This window comes from Zootoca vivipara, chromosome 8 (genome assembly GCF_965207765.1).
Source record: "Zootoca vivipara chromosome 8, rZooViv2.hap1.1, whole genome shotgun sequence".
Taxonomy (NCBI): Eukaryota; Metazoa; Chordata; class Lepidosauria; order Squamata; family Lacertidae; genus Zootoca; species Zootoca vivipara.
In genome coordinates, this window is record NC_142591.1 from 65526470 (window position 1) to 65547360 (window position 20891).

A 20891-nucleotide genomic window follows, 5' to 3' on the forward strand; every position below is an offset into this window, starting at 1 on the left:
GTTTGATTACATTGTCTCATGCTATTTTTCCACAGCAGGGATGGCTCTCTTGAAAAAGCACTATTCTCATCTTTCGGTATGTGGCCCCATAGCTTTTAAATACCAGCTGGCCTCAAGAGTTTATAGTGGAAAGAGGCCCACTCATTTATTGTATAGCAATCGGTGCAAACTTGCCAGCTTTGGTGTACATGAATCTGCTACAACACCAATTAAGCAATTGGAAAGATATGGCCTGGAGAACCATGTGAAATGAAAACCAACATTTGGTATTAGTGGTGTTGACCAAGTAGTAAGTTGGTGTGTGTTACTGCAAAAAGTGTTGCACACTGTGCAAATACTGCAGCCTACTTTAGCTAATGTGAGGGGTGTAGGCTTCTCTAACAGGTTTCATCTATGCTCTGCAGTGTGCAGCTGGAGACTTCATATCTAAATTTTAAAAGGCATACTTTCCGGTTAGGGAGTCTATTCCTGTCCAGTATGCAGCCTAACAGAGCAATTATTTTATGTGGTTAATGGATGGTAAGGTGCATCATTTGAATATAACAGTCAGCCATGACAACTTCAAAGGGTCAAGCAGATTTCATTCATTTGGATTTTTGAAGATATTCAACAACCTTGTTTTGTTTTGTTTTCCTGGGACATCACACGGAATATGATCTGCACCCATTTGGGTGCAGTGGGTGGATGAGCAGAAGGCCAACTGTGCAATCAGTCTCTCTCTCCTACCACTGCAACCTCCTGTACCCCCAAAAAGCCAGTCCAGAGGGTCTGGGGACCCCCTGTGCCATGTTATAAGGGGCTGCAGAAAGAAAGGGGCATTGCTCAAGATTGGGCAGCAGAATCTTACACAAGCAGAGCTCTGCTGTGTGTACAAGGGAGATTTCCCCTCCTCCCCTGCAACTCACTTTTTCTCACAGGTGCCCAAGCTAACTTTTCCAGATACTGTGAGTTAATGCAGCTTTCCTGAATATTGCAGTTTATGAAATAATGGCAATGGATACAGCCAAATGTAATGTGGGTGGGTGTTCAGTTAGCTTTCCTGTGCAACTGCCAGAGTTGTGCACTTGTGACCTGTTACATCCCCGACCGCTGCAGTTCTAGGTCTCTCTTCAGAAACAGCTGCCAGTAAGTGCTGAGTTGTGCCAAACTGTGTGGTAGCCTCCTTGAGTGTACAAATGGAGACAGAAGAGACCACCAAACCGAGTTCCACTTCTGACCTGAAGCAAAGTTTGAACTTTGGTTTCTGTAAAAAGATGACACGTGTAAGTGTAGTTAGTTACCTGCTGTGCAACTCAGCTGCATAAGTTTAATTTTTATTTTGCTACTGAACAAAATGGTTTTAAGTGAAATCTTAGATGGTTTTTTTTAAAAAAAACAACAACAACAACTCGTTTTAACACTCTGAAATTACAGGATTAAAAAGAGGAGCTAGAAGAGCCTGGCTTGCCTTTATATGAAAATGAAAGCAAAGTTTCATGCATATATGAATATGACCAGCTAATTAATTTAATGCAACGTTCTGTGTTTTTATGTATAACAAAGATCTGTATTGTTATGTAGAAGATATATTTGTATAGATCTAAGCATATAATAATTGTATGCTATAAATAAATTATCTTTAGAATCCAAACAGAAATATTATAAAGCAGATAATTAAAGTATAATTAAATTTAAATGTCTTGGTGAAAGAAAATAAAAATATTTAAATTCAGCAGGCTAGTACATTTGCAGTTTTCTTTTATTAGGTGTGAAATCTAAGAATCCCCTGCCAACTCTTGAGGGCTCAATCCAGAATGTTGAATTGAAGTACTGCAGCACATCGTTGGTCAAATGTGCCTCTGGGACCATGGGATCAATAAAGATTTGTGCCAAAGCCCCAGGTATGTGCAGCTGGACCATGTAAAAGTTTATAGCCTGTGTAGGAGAATTGGCCTTGCTTTTTACAAGGAGAGTTACTGAAACAAGAATTTATTCATTGTTCCTATGAATCAGATGTATTTTTAATTTTTTTGTTTTTAGAAACAGGATAGGATGATGTAGCATGGCATCATCAAAGGTAAAAAATAAGAAACTATGTTAAGGTGTTTTGGTCACCACACTTTTAAAGGCATTCAAAATCAACACAGGTCAAAATCAAGAGTCTGCTTGATAATGCTGTGAATGTGAGTGTAGAAACTGAATTCTGTATCTCCATAATGATTAAGTTTTTTGGGGAGAAATGAAACATTGTTCCCTTGAACGTTACCTAATGCCAGATACATGAAGTGCACAACATTTAAACTGATTTGCATATGAATGTAAGATCTTTGCTGAGTATAACCTATATCTAAAATTGGATGGATTCTGTACCTGTGCTTAAATATATTGAATGCTGGTTTTCCTGTGGGCTTTTGGACTAAGAATCACAAAATGTCAGGTAAGAGCTTCCAATTTATGCATATGGGAAAAATGACAACAAGATAATTATAAGTGCCCTAACAGAATATGATTGTAGTCTTAGAATTAATGATCCATAAATAATATTCAGTTAAATAATAGAAAAAATAGGGGCAGGGAATCAATTGCTAAAGCCTATTTTGGATCCAGTTAAGAGAAAACAACATGGCTACTTGAAAGTGTACCACCTGCTATAATTTACTCCTTAGGTAGATTTGCTGCTGCTGGACAAAAAAGGAAAGAAAAAGCCCTGCTTCTGATTTTTCCCTAAGGCCCCTATAAATGAGGCCAGTACTATAATTGCAACCAGAAGGGGTGCAACAGCACACAGCAGAAAGATGACAAAAAGGGCAAAGCCAATTTGTGCAAAAGGAGATAATTGAAGTCTTTTATGGCAAATCAAGAAAACTGATTTATTAGATTAGATTTCTTTATTGTCATTATGTAATTACAATGAAATTAGATGCTATCCCATAAAAACAAAAACAAGAAACAAAACAAAAAGCACATTTTCAGCCACACATTCACTGTAAAGGAGCATGAGGTGAGACAGGTATTGAGGATGGTGAATCCGAGGAAGGCTGCTGGCCCTGATAGTATCACAGGAAGGGTGTTGAGGGGCTGTGCAGATCAATTGGCGAAGGTCTTTACTAAGATCTTCAACAAATCACATTTAACATACTGATAGAACATTGGGAGCACAGTCTTAAGTTTAGCATGGTTGAAATCCCCAGCAATGATGTGCACAGCTTCTGGATACTTGTCTTGCTGGCTGCTGATAAAGCTCTGCAGAGACCTCATAGCTAAGTTGGCATTGGCATTGGGTGGAACGTACACACCAGTTAACATAACAGCTGTGAACTCTCTAGGGAGATAGATTGGTCTACATTAATAGCCACATACTCCAAATCTGGTGAACAGTGACTGCCTACAGTCTTAGAGTTGTTGGACCAACATTTGTTCACATATACACAAAGCCCTCCTCCTTTGGTTTTTCCAGTGTCCATGTTTCGGTCATGATGATGTAACACACAACCTTCCAACTGAATAGCTGTATCTGGTATGGATGAATGAAACCATGTCTCGATGACAAATAGAACATACCGGTAGCAGTCCCTAATAATCCTGTTTTTTGCCGCCTGGAGCCTCAAATCATCCATCTTGTTGGCAAGGGATCTCACATTAGCAAGAAATATGCTAGGGAGTGGTGGCTTATTTGGGTTCTTCCATAATCTTACCAGCACATCAGCCTGACAGCCCCTCCTTTGCTTAACGGCAAAATTTAAATTTTTTGGTTAAATTTAATTTAACCTTTGCTATTTGTTAACAAATGTTCAGGTAAATTCGCAACAATATAGTTGACTTATGCACATTTCAACTATTAATCAAGTATAATAATTATTCCTTCAGACTAATAACTTATTATTTACCATTCGTGATCAAAACTAAGTTGCACCCACTGCAAATAATACTACCTTATAAGTCACTGCATTATTAATATAATGCAGACAAAACCAGTATAAATTTTGTTGCTTATCTCTCACTATTTTGATTCAGTACACATTAAATAAGGAGCCCTAATTTTGGCAGCTCCTTTTCACCTTCTGGCTAGACAATGGCTATTCAATGGGCATAGTAATTCCATCTATATATATCTAAAAATGTAAAAAATCATGAAAGTGCGGGCTCCACTTTTCTCCGTAACCGCTTGACCGATTGTCTTGAAATTTTGACACAACGATCCAGGCCACTCCCTGAGTGTTAGGGAAAAAATCCCTCACATCCCTCACATCTCACACCTCCTCAGGTAAAAACCTGTTTTTCCACATTGTAAAACAGCGCCCTCAAGTGGAATTCCTCCCACAGTACACCCCCTCCCTTCCTCTGATATCTACACCACACCCACAAACCCTGCCTCCACCACGAGATCCACCACTCACATATATTCATCTGGCAGAGGTGTCGAAGACCTCAATGGAGAAAAACGACATCAGCATCTTTACCTCCTACCAGCCTCCAAAAATCTTCTATAACTATACATTTCCCTCTCAAACTCCCTCAATCATCCTAATACATCCAATTCCACAGCAACCAATTGAAAACAGGCCTTTTGCAACAACAAGGCCCAACTAGCCCACAGCAGACTAGGCAGCTTCCCAGACTATGCCAAGTGGAGGTAGGGGCCTGCCTGGGGGGGGGGGTTCAGGCCGTTTGCATCAACAAGGCCCAACTAGGCCACAGCAGACTAGGCAGCTTTCCAGACTACGCCAAGTGGAGGTAGGGGGACTGCCTGCGGGGGGGGGGGGTTGGTTCAGGCCTTTTGCAGCAACAAGGCCCATCATTTCCCAGCAGAATGAATAGGCCACAACAGACTAGGCAGCTTTCCACACCAGGCCAAGTGGAGGTAGGGGCCTGCCTGGGGGGGGGAATGGGGGCAAATAGGGGGCAGGGATAAGTAATGGGTCAGTCATTCATCATTTCCGCTAACACGCACTTGGGGGCATGCCGAGGGGCTTCTGCTTTTTAATTTAGTGGGCGTTGTGTCATATGCGAGGCTCCAGAGGCCATTTTAAGTAAGGGCAGTCGTGCAGCTTTTAACCTAGGCTTCAATTCCCCCCGCTCGATTTACAATCCCTTACCTTCCCCTTGCAACTTCCTGGGTTTTTTATGGAACCAAACAGCTTGGGCACTTCAGAATATGCCTTCTGCTGCTACGGGGCTGTGGGGCTTCACTATTTGTCCCCCCCCCCCCCGGTCGGGTTTTTTAAAGTAGTTCTCTGGGTCCCGGGACGCATCATCACCCCCGATCCTTCTCTTTGCCCAAACGGACTTCTCTACCCTGGCTTTGGGCTTTGCCCAAATGGACCTCTCCCCAACCTTCCTCAACACCAAATACTCCTCAATTATATCACAATAAAAACCATAAAAAGAAAAAAGTTACAAACAACACAAGGGGACTTGATACCTCATGGGTCAGGACAGAGTAGGGCAGAGTAGGGCAGAGTGGGGGTGGGGGGGAAAGGGGGTGCGATAGCTCATGGGTCGTGACAGGATGGGGGCAGTCACAGGGATGAGCCGGGCCGGGTGGGGGGAGGAGGCGGCAGGATAAGTCATGTGTCCGGACAGAGTGGGGGGGGGAATCAGGAAAGAACCACAGCAATGCGTGGTCGGGTCAGCTAGTATTTAATAAAGAGGATACAACCAGTTTGGCCATCAATTCCCTAGGGATATTCATGCTAAATTATACATACAGCATCTCTTAAACAAGTGAGGTACAGACAATTCTGCATTAGCAGCCCCCAAAGTGGGTGGTAAAAAATAAACAAATAATCAATGTTTCATACTGAAAACATATACCAAAGAGAGAACAATATTTGTATTCAGATTTTATGTCTTTGACCATATCAACCATATTGATATATCAGATTTATGTCAGAAAATTGGTTTTAAAACGTTCAGCATTCCTATGTTCTTCCTCAGGACACTGGATATAGAGTAGTTTAGTCATGGAAAAAGCTGTTTTCTTCTAGTTAGTTTATGTTGCCATGGTTACACACTGTGTCAACCCTCCCGGTTTGCCGCTTACCACCCAGTTACAATATTGAAATGGCAAAACTGCAAAATCAGCCTAAGTTGGGGAGAACAGTGTTTTCTATGACCTGTCACTGTAAAACAGCAGTGCAATGTCCTCTGAGGAGGGCATTTCAAATGTGTTGGGAATTCAGAGACATTTTAAAGCTAATCTTTCAATAAATCTGGAGTCTTTGCACTGGTTGGCCTTACCCTTCTCTTGTTTTCCGTATTGTTCAGGTATGTAGCTGATCACGAGAGCAATGTATTGGACAGTCTCTCAGTCCTCTCAAAATATTTTTCTCCTGGCTTTGGGGCAGTTTCTCTAGTTTTTGACAAGTGGATGTGGCAGCCAGCAGCTGTCTTATCCAGTTTGTCCCATATGCAGAAGAATTATTATATGCATAATAATTATTTGGAGCAAGTGAATATTTTATCTGTGATCTTTCAAGAGAAATTGCCTTCCACTTTATAAAGTCAGTAAGGCTGATGCTATGTTCAACCTACCACAGCATTGTGGCCAGTTGGCAGATTAGTCATGAACTTGATTCACTTATCTTTGTCCTTTAGTCTTCATAATAGGAAGACAGTAACCTCCTCATGACACTTTTGCTCTCTTTCCAAAAACTGATTTTGAGGAGGCTTCTATGATAAATCAGCGTATGTATGACTGAAGCTCATGTGTTCAAGTAACACAGAGAAGTAAACATTTTAAGATGTTTATTTTATATGTTGAAGCTCTGAAATGTGATGCATTTAATGTTTCCATAGAACATACATTTCATGCAGTTTAGCCCTAAAATACCTTGAATGTGCTTAAAATGTTTGCAGGTAAACTACTGATATCATCTTTTAACGTTATCAAATTATTTAATATATTCTGACCATTTTTTGGAAATTATTATTTGCAGATTATTTCTGTCCTTAGTAATAGAAACGGCAATGTTATCTGGCTTCTTCAATACAATAAATGCCATTGTGATTATATAGTTCTCTGAGGTTCACTGAACATCTATTCACTAAACCACAATGTTGTTGTTATAATACACTTAGGGGATGGTGGAAAGGAGAAGCTGATCCCTTTAATTCAAGGCCCATCTGATACCAGAGATTTATACAGCAGCAAATGGCTTAATGAAAGCAGAAAGCCAGAGTCTCTCCTTGCTCCAGATTTGTTTGCCTTCACAATTCAGATCCCTCAACATAAAGACCACAGCTACAGTTCTGGTGAGTGCAGAAATTATGAGAAATATTCATTGTGTTATCTTCCTGTATCTAATATAGTATTCAAAAGGATGGTAAAGAGTGTTAAGGGAACCCATGGAAGCCAATGGAAACTATTTGTTTCTCACATTGTTTGTGAAATACGTTGAGAGGCACTGCAATCTCATTTGGAAAGCTGAAATTCAAGCCAGCTACTGGAATCTTCTTGTGTTCTGCTAAGGTATAGTATCTTAAACGATAAATGACAAGAACTCGGGCCAAAAAGGATAGTTTCAAAAAGGATAATTTCAAAAAGTCTTCAGAAAGTTTTATTCAGGATAAATTCCAGTAAGCATCAACATCAGGACAAGGCTCTGTTTCGATTATTCTTCATCAGCCAAGGCAAACATACTTGGTACACTTAGACCTGAGAAACCTCGCTGACGAAGAATAATCGAAACAGGGCCTTGTCCTGATGTTGATGCTTACTGGAATTTATCCTGAATAAAACTTTCTGAAGACTTTTTGAAATTATCCTTTTTGAAACTATCCTTTTTGGCCCGAGTTCTTGTCATTTATCGTTTAATTTTGGATTTTTCCAAGAACTCCAATTTCCACTGCAAGGTATAGTATCTTAACACGGTCCTAGGTTGCTTTGCATATATATTGTCCTTGTGCTACGTTTATTTTTTAAAAGGAATATGATTCATGCTTTACTGTAGGGGTTGCCAGCCCATTGCCTGGCAGGTTCCAGTGTGCCTTCCAGTCCCTTTTTACAAAGCCTATGAAATGTTTGAATAAATCTTCTTTGAAACCCATAATGCACATGAGTTTCTGTTTGCACTGGTTGACCTCTCCTATGCTTACCCCCCCCCAACATGCCCACATTTCTTTGGATGCCAGGATTGGGCACCTACCCTCCTTCTTTTCTGAAATGAGTAGGGATGCAAAAAGCTTTTCTCTGTCAATGAGCACAGTAGTGGCTGATCTACGGTATGTGCCTTTTTTCCATTTCTTTTGTGGCCATTCCCATGCAATTTTGTGTTTCTCTTTTTCTGCTCTATTAAATGTGGCAGAAACTCCTGCAACGGCTGTTTTTTAAAATAATAATATTTATTCATTTTACAAGATAAAACAAACAAACATAAAAACAAATAAACAAAAATATTTCTTATAAATTCATACTTTTTTCTTAAACAATGGTAAATGACTCCCCCCCCCAAATCCCCTCCCTCTGAATTTCATGTCAAATCATCTTTGGCAGTTCCAAAATTCATACCTCCTCAAAATCTAACTATTAAAAAAACCCAAAAACTAAAAACTTAACCTATTCCCTATATTTACACCGACAGCCTCCAACACTTTCCCTAAGGGATATTAAATATTACAATATTTTTCAAGATACTGTATAACTTAGATTTCTATCAATCTTCCTCCACCTCCTCTTCTTCCTGGTCACGGAGTCTCCCAGTCCGTTCGGCAAGTTCCATAAAGCCCACCATCTTCATTTGCCAGTCATCTATGGTTGGTATATCTTGTGTCTTCCAGTTCTTGGCAAGTAGTAACCTCGCAGCAGATGTGGCATACAGAAAGAATGTTATGTCCTTTTTGGGGATTTCCTCCCCTACTATTCCCAGTAAAAAGGCTTCTGGTTTCTTTGCAACAGCTGTTTTGTTTCTGGTGCCAATGACACTTTCACAAAATTACAGGTGGACCTACTGGCCCCAAAAGGTTGGCAACTACTTTAGTCCTATGTGGACAAGCTTGAGCCAAATGTTGAGCTCTCATGCTGCCCCTAATTCTGTAATAAATTTCATAGCAAGTCAACTTCAAACCATAGGTCATAATGATGACTTGTTAAACTAACCAGGATTTCGGGTTCAGACATGACATTAAGAAAGCGTTTTGTAATGGTCAGAATAAACTCCAGTGAAGTCCTCCTCCCAGCTGTGGGGGGGAAGGTGAAAGAGTAATGGGGAGCAAGTTAACTTGATATTTCACTCAGGCATGCTCAGGCAGTGCTAAACAATGGTTTAGCATAAAATGTGAACACAGTCTAAGTATTTGCTACATTAAATGACTGAAATGTTATTAGGAGCTCTTTAGAATTATGTGCAAACTAGGTATTTAGCTTTTAGTCTTGCTTTTTGCTGTACACATTTTGAATGTTGTATGGCAACTCTGAGCCATCCCTTGCCGCTTTCCATCATTTTGCCTATTTATTTATTTAACAAAATTTATATACCACTTGATTGTAATGAAACCTGTAAGCAGTTTAAAAGAAATCATACCCGTTTGCAGGATGTCATGGAGACCCATTAATTGGGCCAACATGAAAAATGAGGATGGAATCCAATAATTTTAATTGGCTGAAAAAGGCCAGGCTTTGGTTTTAACTCCCATGCTCAGCATATTTTGTTAGTAAATCAATATATTCTTTAAACATTGAGAGCTGCCTCCAGTTTTTTAAAGAAGCGCCCCCCCCCTTTAGATCAGACCAAGATGCATGATGAGAGGAAGTGCTTCCTTGTCATTCATTTAACCATCTGAAGTGGTTTCAGGATAGTGATATGCAGTATACATACTCAGACATAATGCTGCATTTCATATTTGCAAATTAGCCTGATTTGTCCACCTGTTTTCAGAGGGCAAAAACAATCAGGAAGGTAGTAACAAGTTTTGAATGTGAAGACTCAGAAACTGTTTTACTTGCAGAAAGAACGAGACTGTAAAGTAATAAATGAGTTGGGAAAGCAGATGGAAATAAACCAAATCAAATCATAAGATGCTAAAACATAAGTTTCTTTCTTTTACTTATGTAGTTTGGAAAATTTGTTCACCACCCCAAGGTGGCTATTGTTCCTAGTTACTGTACTGGAGTCTATTGCATGGGAATCTCCCAATTGTGCATATCAAATGTAATAATAAATCACTTGATTTTGCATTAATATTAAACTATATGCCACATTTCCTTAATAATGTTGAAGTTTGATCTTGTTTGCTTTTGTTAATCCTGTAGAAGCCATGCAAAAACAATACTATAAATTTGTTTCAAGTATTTGCAAATACTCATATTTTTCAAAGCAATACTTCTTTTTCTTTCTTAATTTTTAATGGGGAAATCTAGGCCTTTCTGCATCCTAATAATGTTTGGTGTGGTAGGATATTTCACATATTACCTTTTTTTACTCCCCCCCCCAAAGTATAAGGAACAAGTCCCATACTACAATCTGCAGAAACATAAATTATAGCAGCAACAACAATGTTACTTGATACTTGCATACTTTGTAAAGGTTAATTTTGTTCAGTGGGGTTAATTGGAAAGGAAGGGATGGGCATAAATCCAGGTTTGCTGCCTCACTTTTTTTTTGCATTCAGGAGAGGGCAAGATGAAGTTGCCCATATTTCTCATTCGTAATTCAGGTCCAAGATGCCATCATCTCTAAAAGGGTCTAGACTTCAAACAGTGTGGCTTTTAAATATATATATATATAACGTAAACTCATATGATCAAAATATTTAATACATTAACTGATGGGCTTTTAAGATATATAATAACTGCATTAAAGCATTGTAGTAATTAAAGACAATTCACATTTATGATTTGGGCATAAAAGCATAAAAATGATACCCATCTATCTTGTTACATTTCCTCTTCTCTCCCTGAGGACTTAACTATGTACTTTATCTGTAATTGTTGCCAGTTTTCTATCACGTTCCCACTGGATTTCTGGTGCAAAAAAAAATAAAAATCTTATCCTCCTGCTGACAGAGCTTGCTTGAATGATTTCATGCCCTTAGCATTTTTGTTCACGGGAATTAGGAGCAAAATGTAACTGCAGCTGAACATAGCATCTATTTTTGTAATTTTGAAGTTTATATGCCATTATTGGAACTAAATGAAGAGATACAGGTGTTCTCCAGCTCTTGTCTGTTGGGATTTCTTGATGGCCGAAGCTTGAAAAGAAAATGCATGTGTTTTCAGAGTCAAACAGCAGCTGTGAGACAAGGATTTATGCTTTTCTCAGAACTTTGGGATTTCAAAATGTTACATTTAATCACAGGCACAGAAAGAGAGCAAATGTTAAAGATGTTACATCTGAAAGTAGGGATTGATCTCTTTACCATACCAGTCAGTTGTGGGAATAAGGAACAAAATAGTCTTTAATCTTCATATGAATAATTTCAAAAGTATTAGGATAGCTGCCAGTACTCAGTGGTCAAGGTACTTTCACTGGGGCATGGAATAATTTAATCTTTCCCACAGAATTTGATATATTTTCATTACTTTATCTTTGAATGCTTGGTAAGAGAAAAAGTCCTGTAAAGTTTGATGAAGCCAACAGTAATTGCTTTTAAGTCTCATTGAATTTAAGTCCCTCTGAAATCAGTTGGACTTAAAAAATGTCCTTTTGTAATTTTGAAGAGCAGATTAAAAATAGTTTAAATTCTTACATAGGGTTTGCTTAGGTAAAAATAATATCAAGATGAGTATTTGATAGTTCATTGTCCATAATCTCCAGAAGGAATGAGAGCCATCTACAATTTCTAAATTGCTTCTGTCTCTCTTAGGGAGATTTCCAGATGGCACTGTGTGGAAATATATCATAATATTTTGTGTGAAACTAGTAATAAAAAAATGTACATAACAGAATACACTGGCAATAACAGAAAGTTGACCACATAAATGCTAAATAATAAAATGGCTGTGGCACCATTTACTTTCCTTTGAGGTGTAGCAGAACAGATAGAGTTTAACCTGTGCTCTAATATTGATGGTGTTTCTTGATAGGCTTTTTTTTTTAAAAGAAATTCCACAGCTTTGTCAACCAATGTGCATGCACACACATGCAGCCCAGCTCCAAACCAATACAGAATGATTCTGTCTAGAGCAGAGTTTAGGAAAAGAGCCCCATCTGATTGTGTCAGTTGCCCCAGGGGAAGTAATCTCTAAGGTACTTGGTGTCCAGGATAAAGGTAAAGGGACCCCTGACCATTAGGTCCAGTTGTGACCAACTCTGGGGTTGCGCGCTCATCTCGCATTATTGGCCGAGGGAGCCGGCGTATAGCTTCCAGGTCATGTGGCCAGCATGACAAAGCCACTTCTGGCAAACCAGAGCAGCACATGGAAACGCCGTTTACCTTCCCGCTGTGGCGGTTCCTATTTATCTACTTGCATTTTGACGTGCTTTCGAACTGCTAGGTTGGCAGGAGCTAGGACCAGCAACGGGAGCTCACCCCGTCACAGGGATTCGAACCGCCGACCTTCTGATCAGCAAGCCCTAGGCTCAGTGGTTTAACCACAGCGCCACCTGGGTCCCTTGGTGTCCAGGATATTTCACACTATATAGCACTAGCACCTGATGATATGACACACACACACACACACACACACACACCATGCTTAACCTCTTTAAAGGGACAACAACATTCCAACAGCAGTCATTGAATTAGTACATGTTTTGCTGTGGTATGTTTCTGAATTAGGGTCTGAGTTTCATAGTTGCTATTAGATACTTTTATGGGTTGAAGAAATTGTTTTTTCTGATGCTATGCAGGTTCTCCTCCTGCCAGATCCTGTGGTGAAGTCATAGTTCTGTATTTATGATGTAATGTTCTGTTCCTATGGAAATTGTGATACAGCAAATTCAGCATTTCAGATTTATAAAGATTAAATAGGAGAAACAGAAAGGATATGAGCAAATGCAGTACTTTAAAAATGAAATCTTGCTGATTTAGAAACAATAGCAGCCATAAGAATTAAATTATAGCTATTTGAAAGGTTTAGCTAACGTAAATAAGTCTAATCTCCTGTAAGTTGTTTCTACAAGTGTAACTGGTTTCTTTTCTACTCTGTAAAGGGGCTTTGAATACTTCAGAGAACCTTGTTCAGCCCCAAATCACTTCTGCATCTGCTGGCTTATAAAAATCTGTGACAGTTTTAGGGTTATGAAATGTTGTGATCTAGCTACCTATAGCAAGTGAGAAACAATGCATTTCCTGTGTTGCTCCTGTTGCAGTTTCAGATTATGTTAGGGGCATATTATAGTGCAAATCCAAAGCTTTCTCCATAGGCACAACTGTTGGTTAATCAGGGAATAGTGGTAGTTTTATAGACAAAGGAAGTTCGTTCAATGCACTACAGTTCTGTGTATGTAGTTCTATGCTTTATGGAATGTACCTGTATTTTTGTGCCTGTAGCCTCAATAATCTGACAGGAACAGGTCTACTACCCATACACTGAAATGTACAAACCCTTCCCTTGTCGTGCTTTTTATTTATTTGATTTATTTATCAAATTTCTATCCTGCTTCATGATACATAAGGACCCACAGGGCACTTTATATATGAAATAATACAGTGCAATTATACTAAGGCAATTTTTACCATCTCTAACGAATAGCATAGCTCTGAGGTAGCATATCCTCTCCACCTCACCCCACCCCATGCTGCTTTCATTAGGTCATTGAGGCTTTTTCCACTGCTATTTCATTCCCTCAATTGCTGGCAATGGCTGTGTGTTCCTTATTGCCTTCCCCTGTGGACTGCTGGTCTTTTTGCTATCTAAGTGCAGGGAAGGAGAAGTCTGATGCAGCCACTGTGAACTGCAAAATGATGGCAGCTAGAAGTTCTCTTGCCTGTTTCCTCATTAGTCCCTTCCTGCAGGATTTCAGGTCCTATTGCCATTCAAGTGCAAAGGACAATTTTAGCTTGTCTCCATGAGCTAGTAGTGGTGACAGGGAGGGAACTATAGTCATACCTTGGTTTTCAAACGCCTTGGGAGTCCAACGTTTTGGCTCCCGAACGATTGAAAACCGGAAGTGATTGTTCCAGTTTTCGAATGTTTTTTGGAACTCGATTGTCTACCATGACTTCCACGGCTTCCAATTGGCTGCAGGAGCTTCCTGCAGCCAATTGGAAGCTGCGCCTTGGTTCCCACACGTTTTGGAAGTTGAACGGACTTCCGGAACAGATTCCATTCAACTTCCAAGGTACCACTGTAGTTTGGACTGGTGGGAAATTTAGGACAGGAGTGGGAAACCTGATAAAATGTTAGTAGTTCTGTGTCTGCTATTAAATATATTGTGTCCTCCACATCTGAATTCTCAGTGCTGTTTGGATACATTCCCTTGTCTGCTTTTTGGTCAATGCTACAAAGTACTTCACTCCTATCTTTTGGTTAGTTTACACCAGATATCTTTTGAAGTAGATGGGTTCTTATAACATAGACTTCGTACTACAGAAGTGCTCCTGGCAACCTAGCAGTTCAAAAGTACGTCAAAGTGCAAGTAGATAAATAGGTACCGCTACAGCGGGAAGCTAAACGGCGTTTCCATGTGCTGCTCTGGTTCGCCAGAAGTGCATATGAATTGTATGTGTTATAATTTGCCTTCCAGCTGTGATTGTATAATAGATACTTGATTATTTCCATTGAGAGAACAAAGAAGTCCACAAGACTGAGAGTATGAACATTTTATATCCCTCTAACATGAACATTTTCTAGTCATTGGACAGATGGGGGAAGCCCTCCGTTCCACCTCTTTCTCACTCATTTTGAAGACCTCAAAAAGCACATTTAGTGCTGAAGTTCATGCTGGTTATTAATGCTTCTCATTTACTTAAATGGTGAATATTTTGTCAATGTAGCCCAGCAATAATATATTCATTTTTTACGCTGCTGACTGAAATGTAGTAATTTGTTTGCATGCAACAAGTAATTTAGCACATATTTGCCAACTTGCACACTAATTTTTGATGGTTTATATATTGGATAATATTTGCAGAAGAAAATGGTACACTTGTTATGGTAATGCATTTTAACATATGAAACTATCAAATAATTTTAAATCTTAAGTCTAAAATTAATAAAGAATTAAAAATAACTTATCTTAATTTCTCCTACTATTAGTAAAGTATGGTATAAGGCAAACAGACCCTCCAAAAGGGATGGCTAAACACAAATGTTAATGTATTTGGAGTGAAACATCTTTATTAAGTTAATACAAGATGTAGTCGTGCCCTACTTGAATTACTCATTTATAATAGCTGAGCAGCAGCCTGCATGTGGACTTTGAAATCCTGGGAAAATAAGATGCATGCATGCATTCTGAAGTCTTTGCTTTAAACAGCTGGAAAATGTTCCAGTGAGTAGTCAGCTACTAGCTGGTGTCTATTGTTTCTGTCTTCAGGGAGACATGATCAGTTTAATTACTGACTAGCTTCATTATTCCTTAGTCACATTCTGAGTTGTGAACTTGGTCAGTTTATATAACTTCAAGGTTTAATTGGCCGTATTACATAATTATTCTTCTCCTTTGTCTCTTCTTTGTGACTGTCTACAAACATAAGCAACTCCTTCAGTAACTTGAACTCAATTACAGTTAAGTTTGACAAGTGAGTTGTCATTTTTGACATGTGCAACCAGGATAATATCCAGAGCCAATGTTTTGGCAGCCAGAAAGCCAAATATAAGAGCAAAAAAAAAGGTTGTTCAATGTTTTTTATTGTACTGTGGCACATTATTTTAATAATGATACAAGTTGAGGAAAATATGTACCTATTCTATATCTAACAGCGTGCTTCATGTGGTGCAAAATACAATCATTTCCTCAAAGGGATTTAAGAAAATTGGTCCTAAAGTAGGAAAGCCGAAGAATGAAAAACAATTCAAAGAAGTTATCCAAATAGTGGTTGGCAAACTGTTTGGTCTTTGCTTCAGAAGCAAGTTTTCTCCCTCCTTTTGCATCTCCGGAGAGCCAGTGTCATGGAATTTGACTGGAAGTACTCAGGCTGTTCCAAGTCTGTCCATTTCCTCAAGCAAAGCAGAATGAGAATATTTGATTTGTTGTTCTGAGTTGTAGAGCAATTTTGACAATTTTTGGTGTTTTGTGAAGTAGAACAATGTATTTGGTTCCATGACATAGCGCATTGATTTCCATTCCTGTTATTTATTATGGATTATTTCTGGTGTTTTCTACCTGAGGGAGAGCCCTGAAGGAAATGGAACGTGATGGTTTAGTTTCTCTGTGCTTATTATTTTTACATCAAAGCAATTAATTCCAGCCTTTAAAGGTGTTAGAGCTTTATGGATATGTAGAAAGACAGAAGCAACTGTGTTACATTCAAGCATTTCTAGATAGATAATATGGATTTTTAGACTTCAGCTGTTCATATGTATTCTGTATTCTCATCTGTTCAAACTGGGGCTAAAGCTCAATGAATGAGCATCTGCTTATCACACTTAAGGTCCTTCTCACTGTTCTCTAGGCAGCACTAATGGAATTTTTCTGACTAAGGGTTATCTACAGTGAAGCACTTTGGGAATATTCCATCTGTGCAAGGCTATGCTTGTGCAACATAATGTTCTCTCTCTCTTCTTTGCCCATGTGCCCCCTAATTCTGTTTTAGGGGTTTCCCCAACCCTCTGGAGCAGATTTGGGCTGCACATGTAGGCGAGGAGGAGGGTCAGTTGTGCAAAAGGAAGTCCTTGCACTGATGGAATTGGTTAGTTGAATTATTTACTTAGAGCTTTTTGAAGTGGTGATGTGATTGTTACTGTATTATGAAACAATTAAGTATGAGTGGTTAGGTCTCTGCTTCAAGAGAGTTATGATATACAATTCAGCATGGGGAGACAAATAGAAAGGAGAGGGAAATGAAGCAAAGAGTAAATGGGGAGAGTTGTTGCCACTGCATCTCAAGATTTCAGGGTGCCAACATTAAAAAAACAAACACACACCAGTCCTTACCAAAGGGAAAAAGGAACAGTGAGGAAACAGGAAAAAAAGCAAATTCAGGAGCTAATCTTTATAAAGTTTCATACTACATATAAATATTAAAAGTATTGATGAAAGCTCTTAGTGATGATTTATGGCAGTTCCAGTGTTTGCTCATTGAAGGTCCCGTGGTCAAGAATATACAGTTATTTCAATTAAATGCACTTAGGCTTATTTGCAGTAGGGTGAGGGCACTGTGATCACCTCAGTTCACTGCCCATTAACTACAGAACACCTTGTATCCAATTATAGGAAATTAAAAAGAGGTTATCCAAGGGTACTAAAGGAACTTGTAATCTCAGAGCCTCTGTCTATAATCTTTGAGAATTCTTGGAGAACAGGTAAGGTCCCTACACACTGGAGATGGGCAAATTTTGTCTCCATCTTCAGAAAGGGTAAAAAGGAAGACCCAGGCAACTCCTGAGCTTGATGTCTATACCAGGAAAGGTCCTGTTGTTGTTGTTTAGTCGTTTAGTCGTGTCCGACTCTTCGTGACCCCATGGACCATAGCACGCCAGGCACTCCTGTCTTCCACTGCCTCCCGCAGTTTGGTCAAACTCATGTTCGTAGCTTCGAGAACACTGTCCAACCATCTCGTCCTCTGTCATCCCCTTCTCCTAGTGCCCTCCATCTTTCCCAACATCAAGGTCTTTTCCAAGGATTCTTCTCTTCTCATGAGGTGGCCAAAGTATTGGAGACTCAGCTTCACGATCTGTCCTTCCAGTGAGCACTCAGGGCTGATTTCCTTAAGAATGGATAGGTTTGATCTTCTTGCAGTCCATGGGACTCTCAAGAGTCTCCTCCAGCACCATAATTCAAAAGCATCAATTCTTCGGCGATCAGCCTTCTTTATGGTCCAGCTCTCACTTACATCACTACTGGGAAAACCATAGCTTTAACTATACGGACCTTTGTAGGCAAGGTGATGTCTCTGCTTTTTAAGATGCTGTCTAGGTTTGTCATTGCTTTTCTCCCAAGAAGGAAAGGTCCTAGAACTTATAATAAAACAGTTGGTCTGTGACCATTCAGAAAAGAATGCTGTGATTTCTAAGAGCCATATGGGTTTCTCAAAAAGAAGTCTGAGCAGACAAATTTCTTTTTTTGATAGAATTGCAAGCTTGATGGACCAGGGGAATTCTGCGGACATAGTGTATTTTGATTTCAGTAAGGCTTTTGACAAAATACCCCATGATTCTCTTGTGGAGAAGCTGGTAAAATGTGTTCTGGATGAGGTAACTGTTTGGTGGATTTGTAGCTGGTTGACTTGCCAAACCCAAAGAGTACTCATTAATGGTTCCTCATCATCCTGGAAAAAGGTATAAGTGCGGTGCTGCAGGGTTCTGTCTTAGGCCCATTGTTGTTGAACATCTTTATAAACAACTTGGATGAAGTAATTGAGGGGGTGCTCATCAAATCTGCAGATGAATATAAGATGAGGGACCCCTGGCTTGCCAGGTAAAAAGGATCATGTGAAAAGGATCTAAGGGTCTTAGTAGACCACAAGAGTAACACGAGTCTGCAGTGTGATGCAGCATCAAAAAAGTGAACGCAATCCTAGGGTGCAGCAACAGAACTATGGTGTCCAGATCAAGGGAATCAATAGTACCACTCTATTCTGCCTTGGTCAGATCCCACCTGGAGTACTGTCTCTAGTTCTGGACACCACAGTTTAAGAAGGTTATGGACAACCTGGAATGTGTGTAGATGATAGAATCTGGAAACTAAGCCTCATGGCAGCGGGCTGAGGGAATTAGCTTTGTTTAGCTTGGAGAAGTCTGAGAGGTGATATGATGGCTACCTTTAAATATCTGAAGGGCTGTCATGTGGAAGATGGAGCAAGCTTGTTTTCTCCTGCTCCTGAGGGTCTGACCTGAACCAATGGATTCAAATTACAAGAAAGGAATTGCCTACAAAACATTAGGAATAACTTTCCAGTGGTAAGAGCTGTTTGAAAGTGGAATAGGCTACCTCAGAAGGTGATGCACCATAATCAGGAGTTGGAAGGCCATCTGTCATGGATGCTTTAGTTGAGATTCCTGCATTTCAGAGGGGTTGGCCTGGATGATGCTTGGGGTCCCTTCCAACTCTTCAGTTCTGCTTCATGACACTTCAAATAGAGGACTGTCCTCTGTAAAGTGGCACAACTGGCTACACAAATTAATGAGCTAGCACAAAATCCAAATCAATGAGCTACCCACAAAAACCAAACTCCTTATCTGACTCAGCGGGGGGGGGGGGGGACCTCAAACACACCAACAGACAAGTATGTGAAGCAGCTCTGTAGCCACCAATCTAGCTAAAACATCATAGAGTAGGGCCTTATCTCCTTGTATTCCCCAGGAGTTTCTCTCCCCTCACAAGGGATTGCAGCAGCAAACAGCGGGATAATTCAGGGATGTCCCACTATTCTTGTCTTTTATATGTGGGTTTTTAGGGCAGTTAGACACCGCCTGGGCATGGTAAGGTATGCATCTTCTCTGGATGTTAAGCTCTTTTTTCATTATTGGATGTCACTGAATAGAGCAAGCGCCTCCATGGAATTTCTATACATAAGAAAGATTATTAAGACCTTAACGGATTTAGAAAAGACTGTAGGAAAGTGATGAGCATTCCTGTCTAAAATTTCAGAGAAAACAGAAGGGGAAAACAATTTATTGCCAGCAGCTGAACCCCATTTTCCTCTTGAATTATTCTAGCTGTTTCTTCAAGTAGCACGTATACAAGTTGACCCTATGAAATAGCGTACCACAGTGTCAAGGAAATTGCTAACAGCCTGATCATATCTAGAGCTTAAAGTGATGTGCACAAAATATACAAAGGAAAGTGGCACATCTGTACAGAGCTTGGTTTTACTTGACTCCCAAATTGTTTTTATTTCTGCTACAACTATGACAGCATTAGATATCCCCAGGCCTTTCTGGAACCAACCAATGGGCAATGTGTGACCCTTGTTTTGACATGGACCCCTCTCCATGTTACTGCTAATTATGACTGCTGTCTTGGTACAAGGGAAGGGGACAACTCCCAGTTCACATGGCAGATTTTTAACTTTGCTAAAAATCGTAGCATATGCAGCATTCGGTTATGGAAAAAATGCTTTTAATGAGCGCCATTCATCTTTTTTTTTCAGCTGTAACTCACTGGAACTGAGTTCCGGCACCTCTGCAGCATTGCGGCACGTCGGCACATCGCTCAGTGCTGTGCGACAGAGGCTGCTGGTGGCACTGCGATCAGTGTAGCGTGGCAGGTGGTGGTGGTGGCGGCGGCGGCGTAAGCAGAGAAGCTTTTTTTAGGGGAGATCTCCAAAGCTCAACAGCTTCGGCTGGGTGCTCCTCCATGTTTTGGCACCTCTTTTTCTAGAAAAAAAGCCCTGGTGCCATTCATATCTCTTCCAAATTTCTGTACGCTAGCGATTACAGAAAACAAACATGCAACTTTGCAACTAACAGAAAATAACCCAATTTAAAATATGCTCTTAATTGGATACATGAAAAAAAAAATAAGCGTTCAAGACTCAATTGTGTTGAGTGATACATTTTAAAAGGACATTTGCTACTATAAGTTTAATTTACTATTATATTCCGTTTGCCATATAAGTTCATTTGAATGCACTTTGATCTGATACACATGGTATACCTAATGTTTTGTTTGCTCAAGATCAACATTTAAATATATGTTACCACTTTATAAATTAAAAATATATATGGCTATATGAGTCCAAGGAGATACTAGTTTCTTTCAATGCGTTTTGCATATCGTAATTGTTTTTGCTAGTAGGTGCAATTCAATCTGGGTTATCTGTAGTGCTCATTATAGTTGTTATGCTTTGGATCAAAAGAAAGATAAAACAGATTCAGTTACCAAGCACAGAATGATTTAGGATTTTGTCCGTACGATAGAAGGGAG

The 20891-nt window shown here is 39.6% G+C and overlaps 1 protein-coding gene across 5 annotated transcripts in view; it reads left to right on the forward strand.

The window, feature by feature from the left end:
* The window catches only part of VPS13B (vacuolar protein sorting 13 homolog B), a 384018-nt gene that overhangs the window by 111034 nt on the left and 252093 nt on the right, over positions 1 to 20891 (forward strand). For all 5 annotated transcript variants that reach the window (XM_035126124.3, XM_035126121.3, XM_035126123.3 and 2 more), the window contains exons 18-19: positions 1746 to 1880; positions 7060 to 7233. In XM_035126124.3, coding sequence (XP_034982015.3) covers positions 1746 to 1880; positions 7060 to 7233 — 309 coding nt within the window. The remainder of the gene's footprint in view (positions 1 to 1745; positions 1881 to 7059; positions 7234 to 20891) is intronic.